The 27,160-nt window shown below is 42.0% G+C and overlaps 1 protein-coding gene across 1 annotated transcript in view; it reads right to left on the reverse strand.

Moving 5' to 3' along the window:
- The window catches only part of GRK5 (G protein-coupled receptor kinase 5), a gene marked incomplete at its 5' end in the record, with an annotated part of 92,891 nt that overhangs the window by 20,144 nt on the left and 45,587 nt on the right, over positions 1-27,160 (reverse strand). The window contains 5 exons of the mRNA XM_050898843.1: positions 318-508; positions 1,645-1,785; positions 2,327-2,390; positions 5,492-5,584; positions 8,534-8,634. Of these exons, the coding sequence (XP_050754800.1) occupies positions 318-508; positions 1,645-1,785; positions 2,327-2,390; positions 5,492-5,584; positions 8,534-8,634 (590 nt within the window). The remainder of the gene's footprint in view (positions 1-317; positions 509-1,644; positions 1,786-2,326; positions 2,391-5,491; positions 5,585-8,533; positions 8,635-27,160) is intronic.

Genomic DNA, 27,160 nt, shown 5'->3' on the forward strand with positions numbered 1-27,160 from the left:
CATACCAACTAGTAACTAGATTCCTTAATGAAATCCCTTTAAAGGAACTTTCATAATTTTCTTATGTCACCCAGAGCACGCTGAGGCAGAGTTTGAGGAGCTTTGTGTTAGTTCTGTATAATTTAGACAGGATGTACTTAGTGAAGCAACTGCTTCCTTCCATGATTACTGAATCATACTGTATTTGTACAAGGCTCTGCAAAATTTCAGCCAAAGCACTGAGGCATCTAAGCTGTACAGCACCACAATGAGTAGGGAGGATGCAGGCAATTCTTTTCTACCAGAAAAGATGTCCGAAGACTGTAGAGAGTGCTTACCTGTACACAGTATTTTCTCTGTGTAGGTCTTCTAAGCCACAAAGAATCTCTGCTGCATAAAACAAAGCTCTTTCCTCCTCAAAGCCTGGGTTTCCCATGTTGTAGATATGAAACTTCAGGTCACCTCCGTTCATTATGGTCAGAACTAAACACAGTGCATCCTTTGTTTCATAGGCATAGGCTAAATTGACCTAGGAAAACATTTGTAGCATAGTTGTGACAGTTCAGTTAGCAGCTAAGAAGAAAGCACTAACTTTTCATTACAGATTTTCTCTAGAAAAGGAAAAAAATACATTGACGGAATTTGATATAGGCCTTATTACAATAGCAAACGTACATTTTAAAAGTACAGAAAAATCAGATGTTAGGATTTTATAGATTAATTTGTTGAATCCAGCCTATTCATCACCAGAAACCCTCAAGGTTAATGCTCAGATAGTTTCACAGACTGGACAAACATACTAATTCCAGGCATACTTTTCCATGTAAAAGAAATCCTAATAATCAAGGGAATCTACACCTCCTGCTGCACTATTTTGCTGGATAGCCGTCAAAAAACTATCATCTCAGTAGGTTCCCAGGAAGGCCCAGATAGCCCAGCCCTGTGCTGGTCAAACGGACCATCACTGAGACATGAAGGTCAGCAACACCCCTGCGAGGCTCTGCTGGGTGCCCCAGGAACGATCAGACAAGCCAACAGCTACCCATTACTTTTAAATATGTGCCATCATCTTTGCTTCTGCCAGAGGTGAGTAAACATCTTGCATTTGTTGTATTCACAGTGTTTCCTAAAATAAGTATAAAGAACATGACAGATGCTGAGATAACAACACTTTTTTTTTTTTTTTAAATCTAAGGCAAGTTTTTAAAGAGACACAAGAGCTGGCACGACTCAGGAAAGCTCTACGTCAGGCAGACCAGCTCCACGTCACTGGCTAGATGCTTCTACTAGCTAATCTCTTCTGATCTATTTGGGTTGAATCTCCTTCAGTCTCCTTCAAGCCCCTCTCTCCTAGACATTGGGAATTCAGGTAATCACACTGGATAAAAATAGCTCAGCCTGATGCAGCTCTGATGCAAGTCAAGGCTGTAAAATGCATCGTGTTCCCATGGCAGGAACAGGCACGTTGGTTGGTGCATTTCTCACAGACCAGAGACTAAAATGAGACTCGGCAAAGGTGCATGGAGCAGGACTAAGGTGCAAAGCGAAGGGAGTCAGCTTCTGGCACCTTTCCTGTAGCAGGAGTTGGAAGAGACATCAGATTCAACAAGAGACAGTGCTCAGCAGGTGAGCAGGGAGCTGAGCGCTAGGGAGTTCAATACTCACTACAAACTGACTATTGACTTTTTCTAAAATCTGCTTTTCATTTAGTGCCATGGATTCGCCTTTCCTCTTTTTTATTCTCTTCTTCTCTAATCTCTTGCAGGCGTACATCTTCCCTGTCGCTCGGACTTGGCAAGCGCAGACCTGCGAATTAAAGAGAACAATTGGTGGGTAAATCGAAGCAAACGCTGTGTCTGGGTTGCACTTTACTCCTCACGATCTGATCTGATTTAGTCCTTTTAAGGTTAGAGACGGCGGCGTAGCGAATAAGGCATAGGCAGGGGCAGCTGGGGAACAGACTACTGTTTCCAAACCTGCTGCGTAATATTGGTTTAATTATTTCACTTTCCTCCGCCTGCTTCCTATCCCACCTCCTTTTGTCTGTGCAGATCATAATCTGCTCAGCTAAAGCCTGTCCGCGCCTCCTCTGACTCGGCTGCCTAGGCAGCGACCTCGAGCCATCAGTAAAATACAAATAAGGGTGTGACCCTAATTCCACTGTGAATGCAACAGTCGAATACAAAATAATTCTCAAAAGTGTTCTTTTGAGATTACAGTGTCATGAGAGGTCAAGTAAAACTGTCAGCAATTAATGAAAATCAGCCTCTGTCGCATCAGGCTCCTGTAACCTGCAGTGCCTGAGAAGTAAGAAACACTCTTAACAGAAACTTTCAGAATTACTCACCTCCCCAAAGCCGCCTTTCCCTAGTACCCTGTACTGCCGAAACGTGTTTTTTGTTACTGGTTGCCTGGAAGAAAAGGCAAAAAAAAAAAAAGAAAAAAAAGACACACTACATTTAATGCACTCTCTGTGATTTATTTATTTCAGAGCATACTTTTGAAAAGCAAAATAGATAAATATTATATAATCACATTATTTCAAGGTAATCATATTATATAATACAATATATAATTATGTAATTACATTACTTCAATACTATGTATGGCTTGAACTTTTCAATTCCAACATATTAGGCTGTAATAAAATACAACACATTAGTGAGTCATCAGTATAATTTCTGCTAGCATCTTAGGACCAAGGAGGGTTTTGAATCTCCATTATATAGCTTCGGCCTTTGTTAAGCAAAGAGGAGGCCTGAGAGCTTCCAACAAGATCTTAATTCTCATGATATATAGGAATTTTTTAAGGGCAGAGCTGGGCTAACACTTTATTGCTTTGCTTGGTCTTCAAGATGACAAAAAGAGATCCAAAATTCAATCCACCAGAAACTATTTCTGGTGTCTTGACCTTAAACAAAACAGGAAACTGATGTGAAACAAGGAAAGAAACAACCCAGGAACCGGAGAGGTGGGTTTAGGTGCCGTTCGCCAGAGAGGAGAGCAGGAAGCCGAGCTCCAAGCCGTCCTTCCCCGCCTGGGGTACCTGCCTCCTGGGAGAGCATCACGGGCAAGAAGGGAGGAAAAGCATCTCTTTCCTTTTATGGGCCAAATTAAGGGTTAAATACGTCTGTCTTTCTTGCTGAGGGTAGAGTGCTCCCTAACAATCACTAGACATGATCACTCTACGATCTCACAGGATTCCCACAAAATTCTGCTCTACCTAAATGACTCCAGCCCTACATCTAACGTATACTTTGTTACCATAAAAGTTTTATAACATGACAGAAGAAGAACTCTAGATTCAGAGAGATCCGATTTTGTATCCACCATTCCATCACCGAAGTTTTACAATTATATTAGCAGTCGATACGAATATTCCTACCAGCTTTGTTTTCCTCTGGCGGGCAGCCAGCCGGCAGAGGGAGCACAATAACGTGGCTGTTCCCACAACAGTGATGATGAGGTTGATGACAATAAGGAATAAATGTTAAAGTGAATCGTTTCATTTATGTTCATTATTGTTTTTAAAAGTGGGGGAAGAAAAATACGCAGAAGGCCAAAACTAGAAAAAAAAAGATGCTATTTTCAGGCTTCTGTGAGGATACTGCAAATGCTGTTGGGGTTAAAAGCAACAATTAGCAGTGGTAACTACATGCTCAGCAATGTCCCTGGAATAAATGGACTGTATGACTCCTCTGTTGGAGCCAGCACACTGCCAGAAGGAGCTGTTGATCACACTGTGCTACTAACATCTCTTTGCTAATCCCAAAACCAGTTCTCCCAGCTTCTTAAGCCAAGCATATCCAATGGCTTGTCACATTTGTTGGGGGAATGGAAAAAAAAAAAAATCCTCAAAGCATTTCAGAAAATTCCTTATCCCAAATGTGAAAATAGGAAATAGCCTGGCTAGAGATGAATCATCTGATGCTTTTTTAATTGAAATGGAAGAGTAAATGCTGGATTCAGTAAAGATGGCATGTGGAGCATGTCTTGGCATGAAATGGCTCTCCCCTTGGCCCACCGCTTCCCTTGCCTCTTGTGCAGCAGCTTTGTAGCTTTCCAGGGAGAGGAACTGGCACAGCTCCTTTGATCTTCAAGGCATCATGCTGATACACACCGCTCATGGATCTGGCCCTAGCTCATCTGCCGTAATTAATTCCATTTGTGGAAACTGGGGCTTCTCTTAACTCAAGGTCACTGTTACCCAGCAGTGTACGTCTGCTACAGCCCTCACCGACAAGGAGAAGGCAAAGGCCCCTTTCCTTGCAAATTAATACCCACTAAGGCTGCCTGGTTATTAAAGGTGCTTAGAAATATCTAGCCAATAAATATAGTGCGAGGACCTATACGCCGTATTTTTGTCTGTTTACAGCGATTTAATAACAGTGATAACTGGTCCAGACAAAAAGTCACCATATTCAGAGCGTAGCTAAACAGAAAGACAACTGAAGTTGCTGAATGTACTTTAATCGTACCTAATGTGCCTAATATACCTAATACCATTAAATGGCCGAACACTTGAGCTTTAGAAGCCAAAACTGGCTCCCTGGTGTTTTGGGGTGGATTTCTGTTTTATTCTTTACTTCCCTAGTGAGCAGCATCTTTCAGTCTTGCTTGGGCACGGTGTTTGCAAATGCAAAAGCCAGAGACTGGATGTGTATCTTACGTTTAGCATTATAGATGCACAAGGGTAGGTTATAAAAAAGTGCAACGTGTCCTTCAAGCTGTGCCATGAGTAGCTTGTGGTGACAGGGCCTACAGTGAATCGGCCACAGACGTTTCTCAGATCACAGGAGATTTGGATTCCTATTTTTTTATAGGCTGTAGGTCTTTTCCTACTCACTTGCCGTGCACAAGCATACCGTGCAAAAAAGGTGCCCCAGCTGCTTGCTGGAGCATGTCACCTTCAGGAGTGCGACATCCTTAAAGAGAGAAGGGAGCGGCTGAGGAGTATTTATGGGTGTAAGCACACTCATGGAGGATGAAGGAGCACTATCCATATCCCAGACACCAACTGCGCTCGTTGGATGGTCACAGCTGGAGACGCAGCTCATGGTTAAATTCAGTCTAATGCCAACATAACCATGACTTTTCTATAAGGCATCTTCCTGTGGCTAAAGGCATTACCTCTTCTTGAACCTTCTAACAACAAACACTTAAATACAAATGCTAAAATTAGGAAAGCCTTCCTGGAGTTCTCTGGGAGAGCTTCCCTGGAGTACAGCTCTGGGAAATGGGGAATGAGTCTTGATGGACCTTCCTGAAGGAGAACAGTGAAAAGTGGGAGAGAATTGCTGCACACAGAGGGCCGTAAATGGCCAACATTAGGATGAGGCATTGGTAACGCTGAAGAAAGGCCAAACTGTCTTTATCTTGAAGGCAAGGGAGCAAACATACTATCTGTCCATCTCAGCTGTCAGATTTTGAGTGTATTCTACAGACTTCGCATGGAAAGTGAAAATAAACCTTTGTATTCATTTTGAATTAAAAAAAAAATTGTGACACTTACCTTTCCAACCACTTCCACTGGAGAAACCTGTCGAAGTACATGCTGTTTAGGTATTCTTGGAATGGTTCCCCACTGAGGTGGTCAAGGACAGATCTATCTCAGATGAAAAGGATATATAAGCATTTTATAATCCTGAACTTGGAGCAAAAGAGAAACAAAACAAGAGGAGAAAATCCAGACTTCTTGTGAGGTAGGATCATTTTTACTTCTACTTTATTTTGTACTTTATTTTACTCATAGTTTCAATCTAGGAACAAAGTGATATGTTTGATGTATTTCATAACAGGACGCCTTATACAAACTGAATAGTAATATGTACTGGTTATGCTTGCTGAAAATTGACAGGGCATGTCCCACTGGCTTCAATGGACTTTTACAAAGGCTGTTAGTCACTAGACAACAAATGTCTTTGTTTCTGTTAGTAAATTAACACAACAGCCTCAGGAACTGAGCTCCTAAACTTTGGGGGATGTTTACATCTGGATGGAAAATTTCTGGCTGAAGTCCATTTCTGTCGAAGAGGGACCATCAGAGGTGTTATTTTGAGCAAAAAAATAAATTTCAATTCCTGCTGTACAGAAGAAGTAGTAACTGTGATTAAAGTCAAAGGGTTTTTCCTAACAAAGAGCTATGTGGTTTGTAGAGTAAAACAGAGGAAAGAAAGTCTGAACAGGGATGTGGATTTGTTTCTGGATCAAGAAAAGAATTTTGGGGCTCACGCAGTGGATGCAAAGTCTTTTGCATAATCAAAGGAATAAAGGAATAAAAAGGCCAGTCTGCAAATGTGAGAAATAAGTATATTGCTTGTGACAGGCAACAAGCAGCCAGAGACCAACAAACATCCCGTAAGAAAGGCCAAGGGTTCAGAGCTAAGAAAAGATGGGCTGAGCTGAGAGAGCTGCCTGAGATGAAGGTGGTCACGTTGTTTAACAAGGGATTGTTGACCTGCTGGTTTTGGTTCTTGCCTTGCTTACTGGGACTACTGCATCCACCTCTGCTGGCAGCATTGACAGGGACAAAACTTGGTGTTGGGTGAAAAATGCCCACAAGAAATGAGTATTTCTGTCTTGGTGTATACAGACACTTTTGTGTCTGTATCTAAGGGTATACAGACACATTTCCAGATTTTGCAGGAGGAGGAAATCCTCTCTGAAGGGCTACTCTGGTTTGGGAATGGATAATGTATGTTTTACCCTGGGGCAGTTCTAGACCTGAGCAAACAATTCACCATGAATAACGTGTCTCCTCAGTTTAGTTCCTCCCTGTTCATGAGCTACTATTCGTAAGTTTTTGGAATTTCTCAGCTGTTTGAATTTTTTTTGGTAATTCTTGCACCATCAATTTGGAACAGGCAGGTAATTGCACATATTCAGTATTCAGAAGTCAAATTGTTGTTGTCTTCGTTAGCTTTGATTGGACACAGATCATATGGTTTCCCCTAAGGGGATTCAAGCTTACAAAATAAAATAAAAAGTAAGTCTTAATGAGCTTTAACAAATGTCCAAATTCAAAGCCAAAATTATAGGGGAAATTGGAGGAGGGCAGGAGCACACAGTCAAAATATTAAAGGTCAAAGCAGAAGTTAGAGTTATACATGCATTTCTCCCACAGACTGATCTTATCTATGAAGACATGTCTGAAACTCATCCCCGTTCCTGCTCCTACAGGATAGCAAGCTTCATATTTGTATGTATGCCTCCCTTTTTGGTCTGACTGTGAACTCTTCCAAAATTAACATTATTCAGTACATTTAGTAAATACCAACAGCAAGTTTTTAAAACTTCCTTTTGACCCCATTTCAGTCCCTGTGAAATGATCAGCATATTTATTAACAAGGTCTCAAACCTGGCTCATTTATCTGTTTCCGTTGAGACGAAGGAACGGCTGTCGGTGAATACGAGCCTGAATTAAGTGGTGTCCAATGCTAGCCTATTCCATTCAGTTAATTAAAAGCTGCACGTATTTTAAAGAACAATAGCTGCCTTTCAGCAGTAGTTTGCTTTTTAGTTCCCCTCTTTGGCAACAACAAAGTGCATTTTAGAGGGAACTGTCAGCTTTCAAACCGATTTGAGAACTGGAAACAGGCATCAGGGGGGTTTGTGTTGAGCACAGCTCTGCCTTTGTCATTGGGACTGGCACACACAACTGGTGCGAGTTATACGAGCATCTCTACATGACACCAGGCCAATGCAAGGAAACTGGTTATGTTATAAGAGAAGGCCAGAAATAACCCACATCTCCTACCAACGCAAAGAATAACTGAAAACAGAAAAGGTCAATGAAATGAGTCAAAACAATGAATGACAGCGGAGCGAATTTTACAAATCCCCATTACATCACCCAGGGAAAAAAAAACCGTGCTCAGCCAGAAACCACATGGGCCAGCTTGCGATGATCCCTCCTTTTCATATTTTTATTGGTTTATGATCTACTGGCGTGAACGTACTCGGGTCAGTGTTTGCAAATGCAGATTGCATACCTGGAGCTTTAGCGCATAATAGTACAAATCGCCTCGCCGCTACAAAAACTGATAAGCCTTTTCCCAGACAAAGGATGAAATAATGCATGTTCGTTTGAACGCCACAGACAGACAGAAAGCATTAAAAAAGCCCCATTCTCCTGGTGAAGATTTTCTGGAAAAGCCATGCGGAGCAAGTTTGCACATTCCTCTGTCTAAATGGACTGTATAGCCACTTAATTTTTATTCACTTTGAAACAGAGATGTTTTCTTTGGATACATTATCATTGTAGCTCTTTTCACACAGCATGAAATCCATGGCTGGTTTACTTGGCTAGAACACTCTGTCAAATACCTGAAACACTAAGTGCCTGTGTGTAGTGTATATAATGGCATGGAAATATTTATTATATTTTGTTCAGATGAAATGACTTCACCGCTTGTCAGCTATGCCTCTAGGATTATGAACATAAGCCGAAGATACCTGCTTCAGGTTCAGATTGAAATGTCTCTCTTTACCTGACACATTCCTTACACGCTGCTGACTGCAGCCCTGCGATCTTTGGGTATCGAGTTATACTTACTTTGTACAGTGAGAGAATAGCTCTTTGCAGGGGCTGTTTTCGAGTTTCTCCTCTGTCTGTTGGATAAGATCTTGACTGACTTCGGGAACGCAGGCTGGAGACTGGGGAGAGAAGAGAGAGGCACATTATCTCTGTGACGAGGTGCAGATTCTCCTTTCTTAACGTGAAAAAGACACATTCATTATTTATGCCCTGAGCTGCTTCCATTCAATTCCAGCGGTTGTGTAAAAGCAAAGGAGCTTTACGTCAAACAGCAGTAAAATAGGATACCGTGGTAACTCGCTCCACATTCCACTCTATCCTCACATTGCTTTTCTGCCTTCTCCTGTACCTTCACCTCCTTGCCCAGCCTCATGAATATGCAGGACCCACTCTTTGCCAATTCTTTGAACTGCTCCCTTGCATCCCATGAAAAATGTGCTGGCCTGAACTGTGTACGGGCCATTCTCTAAACAAAAGAGAATTTGCCCAGCGTTTTCACTTCATTGATGATTCATTGTGCTGTCTGAAAAATCCATCTTTTTTTTTTTTTTTTACCAGCAAAGGAAAACATGAGCAGAACATCGGTATTTATTGATTTATATATAAATAATATAAAAAGATGCTCGCAGAAGTGTCTGGACACCTTAATTCATCATTAGAAGGACAAAAATAATCCAGTAGTTTTAAAATAATCATTTCAAAAAGGAACTCTGCCAACCAAGCACATAAACTCTTTTCATCCTCTCCTCCCTTTAGAGAGAATGTACATTCAGCCCCTTCAAAAAGCCCTTACCAAAGAGAACTCTTTTGCAGTATGCCTTGATGGTTAACCAGTTTAGGACCTTTGGGACTAATTATCTATAAAGACAGTTTTTAGGCAGTCCACATTCTTACTCATTGACAGTATACTGTAATTATATTAAAAAGTGTATATGCATGTACGTGTGAGTGTGAGTGTCTGTGTTGTGTACACTTATTTATAGACATTTCTCCCATTCACATGAAAGCCCCTTTATATAACCAATCGGATTTGGGTATTTTCAATAAATCCAGCCATAGATGACAAAATCCTCTTTCCTTGCAGAAGCCTTAATGCTCGGTAAGGTTCCCCATCCATGGCCACGACCACCAGATGTGCTGAGTGGGTGGGTCACAGAGCATCATCACTCATTCCTGGCCAGATGTTCTCATTAACTCGCCCTTAGCTGGGGATATCTTGGCAAGCACTGAAATGCATTGCAGGCAGAGTTCAAAAACGCTGGGAATGAGGACAGAGGAAGGGGCAGAGGTGGAGCCAGAGAAAATCTCCAGCATGGTGAAAGCTGAATTAAGTCTTTTATCTTTTCCTTCCCACTGGTGAAATGTGAATATGATCCTGGTTGTGACACAAAAAAGTAAATTTGTTCCCCTTGAATGTTTTTAAATAGGAACATGGTCTACAGAACTGTCTGTGCATGCTGCGTAATGCAGTCTCACTATTCAACCTTGACAGACAATCTGCAGAACATGCTGGATGTCTTTGACCTCACTGAAATATTTCCTCATTTCCTCCATATATTCCTCCATTTCCTCAGCAAAAGTTACCTAGGGAACACCAAATTTTAATCGCAGACAGAGTATATTGCTAATAATTAAGAAGTCTCACAGTTTCTTGAGAGGTAGACGAGCCCCCACATTATCATCTGAAAGATGAAGAGGCTGAGATAAAGCCAGATTTCCTCAGCTTGATCGGCCACTGAGGTTGACAGGAACTGAGAACTGTAGAAAAAGTCTCAGTAAATCAGACAACTTCCAGAAATTCCTAACTGTAGATGCCCATGACTAAATCTAAGTCCCAGTTTTAGTTCAAGAGAGTAAGTAGAGGCAAGAGTGAAGCAGTGAAAGAACTGGGGAAAAACCTCAAAAGTCTTGTTTTCCAGTCCTACAGCTGCTGCATTGAAACTACTGGGGAAAAAAAGGGGAAAAAAAAAAAAAAGGCTTTTATAGGAATACTCAGATATGAACAAAAGCTTAATGATTAGCAGTATTATTTCAGTTGATTTTGGCTAGGAACCACATGAATTAATACCTGTACTTCATAGTTTGCATGTACACAAGCTCATCAGCAGCCCAAAGCTTGTATGTGGCTGCATGTCTGCTGCTCGGAGACCTGGTTATCTTGAACATCTCTCTGATTTATAGGGTACAGAAACACCACTGAACTCCATAGTCTTTGTACTGCTGTGACTCAGGAGTGTCTTCTGACGTGAATGGAGTTGCACTTAAGTAAAATTGATACTAGGGCCTCTAATTGAAGTTACTAGTAATTAAATCTAGAACTTGTTCTACATTTATAGGCCAAAATTGAGATCCAAAAGCTAAGTACTAAACCTCAGAATTAGTCATTTAGACCAAGTGACCTGATTCTTACTCATGCCAGGCAACTTCATTTCCCATTGGGAATTCATCTCCCAATGGGAGGCAAGCTGCCTTGAGGGTAGTGTTGAAGATCATGCCCATGATGCATTATTATAGTAATAATTCCATCAAATTTTGTCTGAAATCAAAGTACATTTAAAAAAAAATTATAAGCATCAGCTAACTCTTTTTCATAAAGAAGTAACAAAATTCTTAAAGGGAAGGTGGAGAAGAATGAGCAAAAGAAACTGTAAGACAATGTGGGAAGTATTTAAAAATGGCATGAACTGTGATTCCTCTCTCCAAGTTTGTGGGAGATACAGTCACCACTTGGTTTTTCAAAACCACTCATTGCTGACCTTTGAATCTTTGCTTCCTCTGAACAAATCGAGAGCAAGCTAACAATATCAAGGTAGGTAAAGACATAAATACACTGACATCCTGTACATGGACTAAAGCCTTACAGTGTAGTGCAAACACTTTACTAGACCATTTCATTTTCTAAAACAAAAAAACACTTTTTTTCACAAGCGGATCATTTCCAAAGGTTTTCTAGGCCCAGCAAAACATTTTGTGTCATTATGCAGCCCTTCATAGTGTTCAGGGCAGAGCAGCTGCACCACGTGTATGGGAGGAGCATATCCAGCCCTTTCCAACTCTGCATACAATTCTAGGGAGTCTTTGTATGATCCTTCTTGAGATTTTCCTTGAGACTTCATAGTTCCCACTACTCCCATTAAATAACCATGCCTGCCATTTTCCCTGTTTGAGTACCGTGCATACCTACAGCCTTCAAATGTTCAAACAAAGCCAGAAACAATTACAAGCCAAAACCCAACCCACCAACCTACTTTTGCTCCCCTGGAGAACAATTAGGTAGCACAGGTTATGAGTGCAAGAAAGCATTTGGATCCCAAGAGCGAAGGCTTCCAAAGGTAACACTTTGGCCACTTACAGAAGAAAAAGTTGCTTCTTCCCTGGAGAGGTGCAAAAGATTTCTGCAGCCCCGATGAAATGGTTATTAACACCATTCTCCCACTGCATTATGGGTAATGGCTGTAAAAGCAAATTTGGCTTTTATAGGGGAAAAGAGACACCTTTTCCAACATATTAAATGTCCTGTGGCAGCTAGGAGAGCCATACACCATGATTAAGACCATTACATCTGTCCTGGTTTTGGCTGGGACAGAGTTAACTCTTCTTAGTAGCTGGTACAGTGCTGTGTTTTGGATTTAGTGTGAGAATGATGTTGATAACACTCTGAGGTTTTAGTTGTTGCTAAGTAGCGCTTATCTTAAGCCAAGGACTTTTCAGTTCCCCATGCTCTGCCAGCAAGCAGGTGTGCAAGGAGCTGGGAGGGAGCACGGCCGGGGCAGCTGACCCCAACTAGCCAAAGGGGTATTCCATACCGTGGAATGTCATGCCCAGTATATAAACTGGAGGGAGTTGGCCGGGCGGCGCGGATCGCGGCTCTGGCATCGGTCAGCGGGTGGTGAGCAATTGCATTGTGCAGCACTGGGCTTTTTTCCTCCCCCCCCCCCCTTTTTTTTTTGTTATATTCCTTTTCATTACTATTATTATTACTACTATTATTATTATTATATTGCATTATTATTATTGTTAATATTATATTTTACTTTAGTTATTAAACTGTTCTTATCTCAACCCACGAGTTGTGCCTTCTTTCCCAATTCTCCTCCCTATCCCACCAGGAGCGGGGGGGGGGGGACGGGGAGTGAGGGAGCGGCTGTGTGGGGCTTGGCTGCTGACTGGGGTTAAACCACAACAACATCTGAGCGTGTGACAAAGAATATTCTGCTAACTCTTCAGAAACACCTGCAGAAACCTGTTACGTTTCTTGTGTTCAAAATCAAACACTGAGTAGCTTTAACAAGTACAGTCCTGTATTTCCCCTAATGGCTATTCTGTTTCCTGAAGGGAAAGAAAGTGATTCTTGATCTCACTTACAATAATGTAAATCAGGAATGATGCCAGTCAAGTCAACAGTGTAACACTACGGTAAAGCTGATGGAACTGAAACCAGATTCATGGCCCAAGACTCTGGCTGTGCAAATAGTGCTTAAATTGATCCAACGGCAAAAATTTCTCTCATCGCGTTATCCTTTTTGACCAGACAGTTTAATAAAAGTCCAAAAGTCCAAACTACTTTCACCAGGTTTTAATCAAAATCTCCTGTCTCCTGTATCTTCTCATTTATGGCCAGAAACTGAAACCCTTCTTATAAATATTTTGCAGTTTGCAAAGCAACATCTCAGTTTTATGATGCCCTCTTGTTTAATTTCTAAGAAAAGAACGCAACTAGGAATTGGATTAGTGATTATCTGAGAAACAAGAAATGGATATTCATTCACTGCTGAGTGCCATTAACACACTCTGAGAAAAGTCTCCACTTCTAAATTTTGTTTTTTCTAATTTAAAAGACAAGAGATCCTCCCAGCTGCTCTTCCATTTCAGTAAATAGCATGAAAACACCTGAGATGTCACACACTTGTTCAAGGTTAGTTGTGTTCATGTCCACAAAAATTTGGAGACAGCTGTTCCTTCCAAATTAAGCCTCTGGGCCTGCAAGATACTTTCCATATTTTGCTGAGAGGTTGATTGCAGCTTCTCCCCGTTCCTCTCCTGTTCACTAGGATGCAACCACTGATCAACAGCGCGGTGGCTAGGTTTGAAGCTGGATGCGATATCACCCATAAATACCAGGTTCTTGGTGGGAGCTGAGAGCATCGCAAGGCGAATGCAATCTGGTCTTGCCTGCCCTACCACAGTTGTCCCTGGCAGCCTAAATGCCAGGAGACCCCTGCCAGGCAGCTGCGTCTGGGCTGCATCTGGTACTGCCCATGGCCCCGCACTCGGCACCTCACGGACGTACTGAAAAGAAGCGAAATCTGATTCAGATCAGATGAAAGCTTCCAGGCTGCATAACTCCTCATTATCTGTTATTTTGAATGTCATGTTGCATCACTATACTTTAAAATGTAAACTCTCCTTTTTTGACAGCTCTGTAAGTTTTGCTACAGGCTACTTCACTCAGCCCTTCAAGACACAGTATTTATTGACCTTCACTGAACAGGACAGCAAACAAATAAGCCTTCTCATAAAATCATCTCTGTACGTTTGCCATGGTACTTACAACATTTCTCTGATGGTGTTTCCCCTGTGACTGTGTGGAGGACACCTGACCTTTTGTCCATCTATCAGCTAATCAAATTCTTTACAAAACAAGCTGAAATGCCGGCAGTACCAAGGGAGGCATTCAGAAGACCTTCTCTGATAATTTTACTTTTTCATTAAAACATGTTATTTGTTCTAAATTTCCTTAAGACAGAACATCCAAATGTTTAAAATGTATGACTTCGGTCAAGATGTAGCATGCTATAGGTGTTGCCTCCAAGTCTGTGGAAGTGCAAGCAGGCAGCCAGCTAGCAGAGATTTGCAACTTCAATGAGCAAAAGCATTTTCCTGACAACCCAGCAGTTGGGGTTAGCCTTTCTGAAACTGGGGTGGGGTGAGCAGCAGGTGCCTGTGTAACCGACTCCGGTTATTTCCGATAGCTGTACAGAGCCCAGAGCAGATGCACACACAACACAAACCTGCACGTGCAGAGTTGGTTTATGGCGTGCAACGCTGCTGTTTCTGTGGGAGAAGTGCCCAAATGACCAAGGGAACTGAGAGGGATGTGCTGAGACTCCAGCTAGAGACACGTATCCCGTTGGGGTCACCACTGTTTGAGAAAGCTACAGAGCGCTGACGAGAGCACCAAGTGTCTGGAGGGTTGAGAAACATGCTTGGGAAAAAAGTGCCAAAGGGAAGCGTTGAGGAACTAGATTTGTTTAGTCTGGAAAAGTAAGAGTGAAACATGATAAAGGTCTTTTAATATAGAAATTTTTTTAATAAAGAGGGAAAGGATCAATTATTCTGCATGTTCTGCTCTGCACTGGGGGAATGATGTGAAGGAATCCACTTAATTCAATATGAAGGCTTTTTTTCTAATTTTTCACACAGGGAAGCACAAGACCAGGTATATGAATATTGTGGAATCTGTTCTCGGAGGTCTTTCAGACCTCCAAGGGCAGACAGACATCTGTTGATGATCTAAGTGTATTTGATCTCTGTTCAGTGCAAAAGGCTCTTGAGACCTCTCCCAGTCCTTTGTACCAATGATTTGCAAAACACTGGACTCTGGAAAACACGGGCACATGGCATGGCCCTGAGAAGAGATGAGGAAGGGAGTTTGTATGCTGAGTGCTCAGCAAAGGAAACCTGGAGCTCTGAGCAAAGGACTAAGTATCTTCTTTGCAAATGAACAGTCCTGCTTCAAAGAAAGACACTTGTCTCAATCATCATTGTCTCCTACAAAAAAGAAATAGCTTGCAGAACCCTGAACTTTAGATCAGAAAAAGGGATAGCACTGACTTCGGTCAGACTGACTTTGCAAGAAACAGAGCAGGTCCATAGTCTGGAGGTAATTCTTTATCCTTACACAGTGCTTTTCATCTAAGAACCTCGAAATATTAAAGCTTCATTGCATGATTAAGTCTTCATGAGCTAGGTGGCAATCTCACAATATTTTACAGAACAGTGAACAGGGAGGTTAAGAGTTGCGTTTTGCAGAAGAGTTGATCATCATCTGTGACTGAAATCAAAGAAGTCTCACTGAGATGAATGAAAGCTATAGATGCTCAGATTCCCCAAATCAGTCCATTTGTAACTTGCAATTAGTGAAGAAGGAACAGAAACCTAGAAATACAGACTTTCATTTTATACCAACTCTTGCCAGTGGCTGTGAGTCATCACGGTATCTTAAAGCACGACTGTTCATCACTACAAAAATTATATGAACCAGAAAGATACCACACTCTTTAGATTGAACAGACTTCATGCAAACTTTTGTCATAAACACAACTGCTTTCCTGGCAAGTTTCAGACATGTAGCCATGATACTGAAACATGATGAGTTATTTTAAAAGTCACTTGCATAAAATAAATAATGTGCAGCATATGTTATGTCTTAGGTTATGAAAACATTCCACAACAAACTAGCTTAAAACAATTAAAAATGTTTCAGTCAATGGACAAAAGTTCAAGCCATAACTTTTCTTGAGCTGTCTCCGGTTCCAAGCACTTCTGTCTTAATGATATGTGTATTTTCAGATGTTGACAGCAATTTTCCACATACACTCTTTTTGGAAATCTCCACACAGATTTGCTACTAGTAGAGACCTCAAAACTATGAAAGAAACAGGCTAAAATGAACTTTGGTGTGAGAAGCTGCATGATGGGATGAGAAGAGTTCATACACAAAAACCTGGCTTCATCCAGCTGTTACGTTGCTGCATTTGATTTGCACTCACACGGTCGTGACCCAAGACCAGCAACGGAGAGCAATGGTTTGTGTCAAGGATGGGACAAGGATGTGGAAGTCTGCCACATTCAATGCCAATTTCTGCTGTTGCTTTTGCAGAGTCACATCATTCTCTGGATGTTTGAGGAAGGCTCAGCTAGCAGGGGGAGTAGTAACTAGGACAGGTAGCAATGGTATGACTATCAGGGGTGACTGTCCTCAGTCCTTTGAGGCAAACACTCATAAGGAGTCGTAAGGAGGACTGTAATCAGAGCAGTTACTAGAAAAAGGGCGACTAGGTAGATATATGCAAGTCATGCTGGTAGGCGCAAAATCAGGGAAAGGCACATTTATGTGCTCAGGTGATGCATGTTTTCAAAGGGGAAAGGTAATGGAAGGCAAAACAGAGGCCACGAAAGTCTGCCTTTTTGTGCCTCCAAGGCTGATCTGCTACTTGTGGCTAGAGATTCACCCCAAGAACTGGCCTGTGGTATCTCCACTGGGGTCTGCACGGCTGCCCTCAGAGCAGGAACACGCCAGCGCAGGGCACAGCCTGGGCTCTGCTTGCCTCACCACAGGGAGACGTCTGGAGCCACTTCGGGTGACTCTGATGTGCCCTCACCTCCCCGCTTTGGGCAGGGGCAGGCCAATGCCAGCTGAGATTCAGTCTGAGCTACAGCCTGGGAAGTACTGACCAGGCAGCTGGTGACCAGCGGAGGGGAAGTGTGAAGGGGCTGACGATGAGAATCACAGAATCATTTAGGTTGGAAAAGACCTTTAAGATCATCGAGTCCAACCGAGAAATGCAGAGGAAAGCAATGGAGGAGGAGATAGGGTGTCTTGGTGGTACTTTGATTTTGGGAAGTCCGGGTTAGGCATGTGTTTCGACCTGGTGAGGGAAAGGTTCCCAGCACTGTCACAGCACACGCAGTCTCCTGACGCTTTTTGGTGTTATGCACAAAAATGTTGGAACATTCTTTTTTCTTGCCCTGTGTCTGATCTTGTCTGTTCGGGTTTAGCTGTATATGTAGTAAACAGCCAATTCTACATCAGGAGCAGCTGCAACACTTTAAGTAATCAACTTCTGCATTTTCTTTTTATTTTTTTTCCTACCACAAAGTCATCTGGGTCTGTATGAGGCAAACCAGTAAAGCACAAGGCTTCATAATTCCAGGATATTTGCTTTGAGATGACAGATGTAGGAATTGGCAGTGAGGTGGACAAGGAGCATGGAGAGCAGCTGTGTTATTAGTAGCAATTTATCTATTACGACAGTGTGTAGACATTATACCTGAGAATGGGGACCCGTAATGCCAGGCACTACATACACGTCATGAGAGCTAAAGCTTCCAAAGCACACCAATCTCACTAGCCCTGGGAGTGGGAATGGGGGCCAAAGACATGAAATACCTCACCCAGGATTACAGAGCGGGTCAATGACAGAGAAAAAAATTGAACCCGATCCTGTTCTCTGATCAAATGGTATTTTCAGCACTGAGGGCAGGATCACTTGCTGGTAGCTAAATGAAGCAAATCAGCAGTGCCTATCAACTGTGGGGTTTGTTTTGTAGCTGCAAGCTGATCTGGAGTCATGATGAATCTGTTTTCCTTCATATTCTACTAAACTATCAAAACATGTGTTGACACACAGAAAAATACAATGAAGACAACAGAGCCCTCAGCAAACAGCTGAACATGTTCTTCTGCCTGGAGGGGTTGTACTAATCCATCACAAAAGGCAACGCTAACCACCTCAGTTCATGAACTCATTTACTGCAGTAAATCTGATGTAGCTTCAGGCCGACTTGCTCGCTCCAGACTCACTGGGCTGCCTCTTGGGCCTCGGCAAGCCCACTGGTAGGAAAAGGACAGGTTTCTCCTCTGGGTTTCCAGCATCCTTCCTCTTTGGTGCTGGGGTACAAGTTGTAGTCTTGAACTACGCCCTTCCTTGGAGAAACTTAGCAACCACTGAGGTTTCCTTTCTGACAAGTGCATAGAAAGCATATGAAGCATTTTTCATTGCTCTCCTGTTAATCAGCACCAGGGCCTGCTATCTAGCTATACCTTGTTTTTCCTGTTCTCAGTAGACCTTTTTGTAGCTGCTCCTTTCTAGAAACCACATTTCTGTTCCTGATAGTGGCAAACAAGCAACTGCCATGCAAACGGTGTGAGTCAAAATGTTTCCTACATAAAGCTCTTCAATCCAAAGTGTGGTTTCCTTGGAATGTTAAATTATTTGATTCAGAGATATTTAGGGGTGTAACCACAACATGAGTTTCGGAGCAACAAAGGAAGAGAAAAGATTGGTTAGATCAAGAAGGAGAAATTTCTTCCCGGTTCCTATAGGTGACCAGAGGAAATCTTAAACACTCAAAGCCCCATAGAAAGTAATTTTGAAACAACAAATTATCCCACGAGACAAAATTTAGTTGTTTCATCAGCTTCTTTTGCAAGTCCAGTGAATCAGCTGCAGACTTTATACTCTTCAATTAAATAGAAACACTTACCGCAATCCCGACCAGCTATGGGGTTTTTCGTAGAGATTATTTTAAGAACCTAAACTGGTCACCATGGAAGATATGCTTTTGACTTCAATTAGTGAGAAACTGGGCCTCACAAGAAGTGCTTGGCAAGATATTTTTCAGTATCTTTAAACCCTAGTCCTTCCCCACCCATAATTTTTTAATAATTCTTTGGAAACCTGCTTATAGAGGTTTCTTTACTAAAGAAACAAATTTTTCCTCCTTTCTGTAGACACATAGGTTTATTAGTGTAGAGGTGCTCATAAACTAGCCAGCTGAAATTGTTTTATATAAACTTGCTTTCAAGTGGGGGAAGGGAAAGTATGTTGCCTTTTTTCTGCTTTAAAAGCATTTTGCACACAGATTAAAGGATGAAAACACAGATGAAATAACCAGTACCAGTAGCTGTCAGCAGGATGAGGAGGGTAGCTTAAGAAACAGAATAGAAGAGAAGGCTAATACTAACCAGGATTTTCTAGCTACCCAAAAGTTAGGCTACTCGCACAATCCTTGGACGTGTCATGTAACCTCTTTCGTTAGCAACCCAACTGAGCCATTGCTATAGTGCATTAATACAAGGAGCCAGATGTCTGATAACGCATTTTGGGAAAAGAACAGTATTCTCACCACTAGTAGCAACAAAGATGACAGGACAATCTTGAAAGCTTCTGTTCTCAGAAAGTTTTTTTCTCTCGTCAGGTGTGCTTAATAGGTTTGGACAGCATCCACTGTCCAGCTTCTTATCAGAACCTTTCTACCTTTTAACGTCCTCCTGCACTGATAGATAGCCTAAACATTAGCAAGCAACCTTATGTTGCAATAGTCATAGCTTGGCTTCCTCTGGTAAACCAAATGTCATTTGTTCCATTAAAAAAAATCCCTAAATCTATAAACACTCATTTACAACCTCAACGTTATTGAATGGCTTTCTTGCAGGAAAACAAACAGATCCCTGCTCGAATTCACTCCTCTGAGACATAAGCCTGTAAATATGAGTAACCCTTCCCTTGCAAGCGATCCTCGTACTGAAGCCCACGAGCTATTTGCTTTGCATGAAGGTAGCTCATGCATGAAGGCCTGATCCAGGCTGCACTCAAGCCAACGGCTGTAGTGCTATCAGTTGCAGTGGGGATTTTGCAGAATTTGCCTTCATCTTTTTCCATTAGCAGGTCAAAATCCTGCGAAAACACTTGAATGAAGAAATGAAAATCCAAAAGAGAGTTCAGGAAGGCCTTGAAAAGGATTAGGAAGTGAATTAAATAAACATCAGGCAGGAACCAGTGGCCCACTCACAGAAAGACTGGAAACACCCACGAAAGCAAACAAAATCACTACCTAGCACTGCTGGAAACAGGGCATTCCCTAATCACCTGTGTCACACGATCCATTAACAATCATATGGTAATAGCCATCTGCAAAGAACTGAGAGGGAAGACATTTATTGTAGGAGATGACACACTGTTTGCAGTGGCATATTCCACTCCTCCTCAGTTTTGCTTGTTGGACAAACAGCACCTGTGCCAGGATAATAAACTTGCTATATGCTTGATTTTTGACTCAGGTCAGGGTCTGGCTTGATTAAAAAATAATAAATTAACATATAAGCTGAGGCTTGGCATGCAGGTTAAGTGAGTTTTGTAAGTGTAGTTGCATTACTGGGAAAAAAATATTAAACATTAATAGTTTGAAGTGCCACATATCCACAACTTAAATATGTTGATTCCATTTGTAATCAAAAGACTTTTTGTTTTTAAATCTTCTTATTTTCTTATTTTTTACATTTATCTAGTGATATTTTAATGAATTGAAATATATCTGTTTTCTGTGAAATTTAAAACATTCCTTGTGGTAATGCTGTGATTCCTGGTTCCAAGTTAAAATAACCCACTAACATTATTAGCTTAGTGATTCTTCTAGTTGCATCATGCCAGCCAAAGGTGTAAGCCTCAGGCATCTCATCTGAATTTGCCTGGCCCATTCTTGTGAGGCTACTCAGCTGCTGAAGTCTCTAGATGTTTTTCCAGAATCCTAATTTCCTATTACGAGGGAACCAGATCAGAAACAAGGTACGTTTAACTTCCATTTTCATCATGTGCCTCTTCATTCTCTTCTTTGTTGGGATCAAGCATACAGTTGCCTGTTACTGCTTCTGAGGTTAGCACAATGAATCCTGAGGTCAGAGAGACATTTGCTGACCCATTACGCTTTTAGCTTCAGAAATCCAAAGCTGAACCAACCAGGAAAGTTGCTGCAAGTCGCAGCAGGTGGATAGAAGGGCTGTGGAGGTCAGGTGTTCAAAGGGCTCCCGTACCATTGAGAAATCGTGCACAGAAACCTGTGTGGATAGGCCGTGCAATGTAATTTAATGTATTCTGCATTACACCTAGTGTGGAATTCACCTCATATTGCACTTTAATCATCTAAAAAATGAGACACTCGAAGTTTCCCTGGGCTCCCTGTAGTCAGCGGGCAGAAAGAGGCACCTCATCTCTCCTATCCAGATGCCTCCCTGTGTTTGGATAACCAAGGCTGCAATATGTGTGTTGGGGGTGTAAGAGGCTGGACTCACCAGAGGTCTATTTTAGTGTCACTCTGTGCAAATGCACAAAAGCCATCTCCTGCAGATTTCTGGATGCTTTGCAAGCCAGTGTTTCAGACAGCTGGAAAAGGCTGATCGCTTTTTTCCCATGTGGGCAAAATTTTAAGGCAGAAGAGGCTATTTCTGGGAAAGCTGAATGAACCTTGAAGGCTTACAATTAACTTCCCTGGTCATTGGATAATCCATACGAACTGAGTATAAGTGATGAGGGGTATGCAGAGGGGATAGGGAAAAGATGACCCCCTGAAAATGAGAGGAGGAAACTATAATGAGCATATTCATTAGCCAAGGGCAGACAAGTACATCCTTCCTGTTCTCAGATAATCCTGAGCAGACGGCTCTTTATTTGCACAGTGTCCTCAGCCCTTTCAGATGCCCTGGCTAGTCTCCGAGAGGAGTCAGAGCAGCCTGGGGGGTCTGCCCTGCCTCAGCAGACAGATGTGAGCCAGGTTTACGTGTGTGGTTGACAGCAATTAGCTGAAGCAAGTTTCCATTTTCCAGAGGGTCAAGCCAGAGTAATTCCAGCAAACACAGGGAAGCTAGAAGGCTTTTGCCCACTGACCAAGTCATCCCAATGATTTTCCTGACCACAAATGACAAACAGCTAGGAAGCATGTGAACTTGGGAGTGTAACCTCTCCAAAACAACAAGGAAGGAAAAGCAGAGCTTCAACTAATAGCACTGCTTAGCATAAAACCAGTGTAGTTAATGACTCCAGCTCAAACCTTCAACCGGTCTGAGCAAATGCATTACAAATTCAGCCTTCCTTAAGTCTAAAGGACAGGACACAGGACTGCCCAAGGACCTATTCTGGGACAGCATCACCAGGGTAGAGCAGACTCCGTGTTGTTTCCATAGGCCCTCATGCAGTTTGGCACCATTGCAAGAGACAGAAATCCTCAGTAAGTGTTTAGTTAACTAACATTTGTATTATAAACAGTGGGTAAAGGATGAGGAAATAGGACCTGAGCAAACCGTGAGAAAATGCCTTTCAGTCTGAGACCACAGCAAAGGGACTCCTAATCAAGGCAACACTGTGATTTTTCAGATTCCTCTGCCACACTATATTACAGCCTGGCTCCAGTGACAGAAGAATGCTTATTAAAACAAATTCTGATTAGAAAGCGTTAATTTGAGTAACAAGGTTGCCGTTCTGCTGCTCAGATATTTTCCCAGAATTGAACTTCGGAAAGATGAGCTTATGCAGAAAGTACACTGAGAAGGTACTTTCCTGGACTAAGACATAGTGATCAGCAGAGATATTGATCGTGCTGTCTCTGGAATAACAACAAGAATTATGTATTGATTTCTCTGGAGACTGGATTATGTATTGATTATGCTAGCTGCAAAGCAGAGGCCTAAGTAATGCTATCATCTCTGGCTAAAACGGTGCCTGTAGAGTAGCGAAGTCAATAGAAAGGGGAGATGAGAAATCCATTGAGTCAAAGGGTAAAGTCCCAGGGCAATTAATTAAATGGCAAAACTCTCCTTGGCTCAAGTAAGGCCAGGATTTCTACTTAAGTATTTAGTATCCTGTACAGTCTCCTAACAGGAACCCAAAGGACACAGTGAATAACGCTTTCAGCAAGTAAATAATTCTAGCCCATCCCAAATCCATGTAACACACTGTGTTCAGACAGGCACTTCATTCATTGCTTACTTCAATTGGGTCATTAATGAAATGCATAGGGTTTAGAAAAATTTGAAAACTAGCTGTGGAGATAACTCTTGGACCAAGCCTTAAGGGACCATCCACTGTAGCCAGTGAAAAGCGATATTGTGTTGGCCTTTTCTCAGCAAGATGATAAGCTTACAGGGGGACGGAGATGACTTGCTGGATATAAGTGACATAAGCTGAATTTGTACGAGAAAGGTAACAATGTAGAAAACAGTCCCTGAAGGCTCACCTTTCAAAACACAAAGCCTCTGTCTCGTATTAAACTCTGCAGGTTGCTTTACAGAAGCTTAATGTTTCTTTCTTTCAGAGCTTCCCTTACAGTGACATTCAGCTTTTGTTTTGGCTATTCCAAAAACTAATTATAACATGTTCCCTAAAAAGCATTTAGTAAAAATAAACAGTTAGAGGAATAGGTCTCAGTACTTGAATCCAATTCTTGGTACGGTATGACCTGCCCTTCCAGGATTCAGCCAGAATCATTAAAAAGTGATACATGAAACTTTCCTTATGGGAGATGGAAAGCTTTAGTGATCAGCGAAGATGACTCACTCTGAAGCACAAGTGCTGAAGTTTGCATTTATTTTGGTGGTTAAAATAGGAAGGGGGAAAGAAATCTCAAGGAGAGAGCAACCAAAGGCAAAGATCCTTGGCATCAAGATTGAAGCAACGGTGTGCAAAAAGAAAACTACTCTTTGACAATGCAGAGCTGAGAGCGGGTGTTTGTGAGCAGGAGCCTGGACTCAGCTGCATGGCTTTGTCCAGCAGAAGGGCTCATATATCATTTTAATTTCATCTCACCCATGTTACATAGATGTTGTCTTCTCCATAAAGAACTGATTTGAGAGAAGAGCACATTTTAGCTAGTAGACAAGTGGAAGGCCAGGCACTGCTGATCAGCCGGTTTCCTTTTCACGGGACTTTTCCCTCCCTTCCTTATCCTATAATTGTTCATAAAAACAAAGACATATTTTCATTTAGCAAAATACCCATTGCTAGCCTTAGACTGGAATAAGGAGGGTTTTGCTGTGTCCAGCTAACCTCTTGCAGCAAAGAAAGAAATTGCAAACACGGCCTTTATTCTGTGCATTTCCTGGAGGAAAGGAGACCGAACAGGAATTCAGATAAGAAAACTCATGCTGTTGCTGTTCTTCATATTCTGTGAAGTATATTAATGGGGATAACAATACACATTAGCCATCCTATTCAGTAACATTTTTAGTACCTAGCTGAGTCCAAATATAAACTATAATGGCATATGGAGACTGTCTTAAGAGCCATTTCAAATCAATTTAGTTTTATATAGCGTCTCTCAAAGTATCTCAAGGTGATTTACAGTGAAAAAGAAAATAATGGGCTAGTGATTTAGTAGAGTAAGGCATGGCAGCTGTCAGGCAGGAAGGCAAAAAGTGCTGCATGGAGAATCAAAACTCTAATTTAAAAGCAGTACAAAGGTAAACATATCTCTCTGCTCTTCCAGTACAAGAAGCAGCCAGGTAATGAAGCCAGGCTGGGTTCAGTTTAACTCAACTGTTCCACGAAGCACTGAGGGCTTTTCCATTTGCAGACAGAACTGGAACCTAAAACTGAAACATTCCCACTCAACTGTTGAGATTAGGAAAAGCCAGGAAAGAAATATTTGTGACCAATTCATTTTAGCAGTTTTACCATCGTATTTCACAACCTCAGAAATTTTAGACTTCCTGTGGGTTGGACTTTTGCCCTACAGGCTTATTAAGTCAAGAAGGCAGCTTTAAGTGCCTTTTTCATGGAAACTATTAAAGCCTCTCTTGAAGAAGCAACACTCTAGTCAAGAAACCTTGATCTTGCCAGTGTGGCAACCATTGCGCTGCTCCTGTTAAGCAAAGGCAGCCTGCAGGTGGAGTTCCCTCCAGATCACAGTACTGAAGTGGCAAATGCCTTGTTGGGTCTCTTCCTCTCACCGGACAAGGCCCTCTCACCAGTGGTCATCCCCACATGGCCCCTGAGGATTAGCCAGCTCACAGTTGGACCTCCTCAGAGAAGCAGGTTAACAATTCTTCAGAGCATGTTTCAAGGATGGGGAGTGTCTTCAGCTACAGGACACCTCTTCTGTGGGTTTTCACTCTCTTGCTCACCACTCAAGTGAAGCTGCTAAGGAAGCCATGAAAACGCTTGTATTTTGGCATCCTCAGCATGAAGATCACACGTACTCCTTACATTTCCCTCTCATCAAATAGTTCAGAATGGCCTGTTGGATATGAATGTTTCAATGAGCTTTAGGCAAGAGAGAGGGAATACTGAAGTCTTCCTAGGTGAGGACTTGAGTACATAGAGTCATAGAACAGCTCAGGTTGGAAGGGACCTTTAAAAATCATCTGGTCCAACCTTTCATGGGAAAGGGAGCCTAGATGATATTATCTAGCACCCTGTCCAATAGCATCTTGGAAACCTCCAGTGATGAGGACTCTACCACATCCCTAGGGAGGTTGTTCCTACATGCCACTTCTTTGAGAGGCCTAAACCACCCGTTTTCCCTTCCAGGTGCCAGGACACATTCAGAATTTGTCACTGCTGTTGCCTGTAGGCCAGGGAGATGGTGGAAGCCTGACCTGCTCATGCCTTCCCTGGCGTCAACCACAAGAAAAGGCTGCCAGACCTCTCCTCAACTTCCCCAGCGAGCACAGAGGGGCTGTTCAGGATATTAAAGCTGCGAAGAGCCTGAATTATGATTACTTGAAAAAATGCCTCCCCCCTCAACCATCTTGGCAAGCGTTGAGCTTGTTTAGCGGCCTTGGGGCTGATGCTGAATGTTCTCATACAGAGCTCTCCACGCGGGAATTCACCGCTCCCACATGTCTGAGTCTGCTAACTGTGCAGCGTAGCACCATCTTGGAGACAGCGGCTGCGTGAGTCACATGAGGCTGTAAGTACTGGTGTGATGTCGATTCATCTGGGAAAGTGTTTTCTTTTCCTTTCTGCTGTGCAAGTAGTATAGGTTTTATTAAATAAAGTGCATGTTCCCCATGCAAATGAATGCACTTTAGAATGATGATATACTGACACATTGTATGTTAAATATGTATGACATCTAAAAATCTAAGCAAGAACTAAAAATCATGTATAAATATTAAAGAGCATGAAGTCTACTTTTTGTTTTCATTTTGCTTCTGATCTTGCACTCTGGGAAAAATACTCCTCACATTATAAGACTGAATTATCTGTCCAAGAACTAAACCTATAATTTTATTCTATCAGTCAAGCTGTGTGTCACACTATTTTTATATCAAGACAATCAGGTTCTTTGAAGCACAGACACACACCTACTTAAAAGAAGCGTTCCTCTGAAAGCAGACGACTTTGGAATCAGCAGCAATTTGTATCTTTCAAAGGACTGATAACTAAATGGAGAAATGCAGCTCCTAAAGAAAAGAAGGTTTCTTTGCTGGCCAGGATGATACTCCATTAGGACATTTGGATCCAGATTCATCCCTTTTGACTGCAAGCATCTAACCTGGCTTCGAATCACTGACTTCTAATGGCTTAAAATGTGTCCTTTGGAGATTCTTATTTCTCTTTCTTAACAAGAAAGGACAGTAAGCCATCTGAACTCCTAGCCTGAGTACCTTAGTTAGGTATCTAAAAAGAAATGAAATTAATCCAGGCCTTGCTCTAGTTTTTTAACTATTTGTTGTGTGGGAGACGTGTTAGAAAATCTAGTATTCAACCCATTGCTATGGCACAGTCAACCTCGCCTCTAGGAAGTATTTTTTGCTACACAGGGCTTAAACATCCCTCTGGGAAGAATAAGAAGTTTCCCATTAAGGAAAAAAAGTGCAGTGAGACCAATGCAGACATTAAAGCACCACCACCAGGGAGGCAGTTTTAGATTACAAGTGAAGGAGCATATCTTTGTGTTTCTTTCTGCCCAAAGATGTTAAGGTAACTTGCAAATACCAGAAAAATTTCAGAACAGACTAAATATATGTAAATAGCCTGTGCCCATTTTATGTACTGAGAAACCAGGTACACAGGTCAAATATGAAGTGCAGAGCATGGCAGAGAATGGAAACTCCAGCTCTGGAGTCCCAGTAATTTCCCTTCCTGT

This window comes from Gymnogyps californianus, chromosome 6, assembly GCF_018139145.2.
Source record: "Gymnogyps californianus isolate 813 chromosome 6, ASM1813914v2, whole genome shotgun sequence".
NCBI classification, from domain to species: domain Eukaryota; kingdom Metazoa; phylum Chordata; class Aves; order Accipitriformes; family Cathartidae; genus Gymnogyps; species Gymnogyps californianus.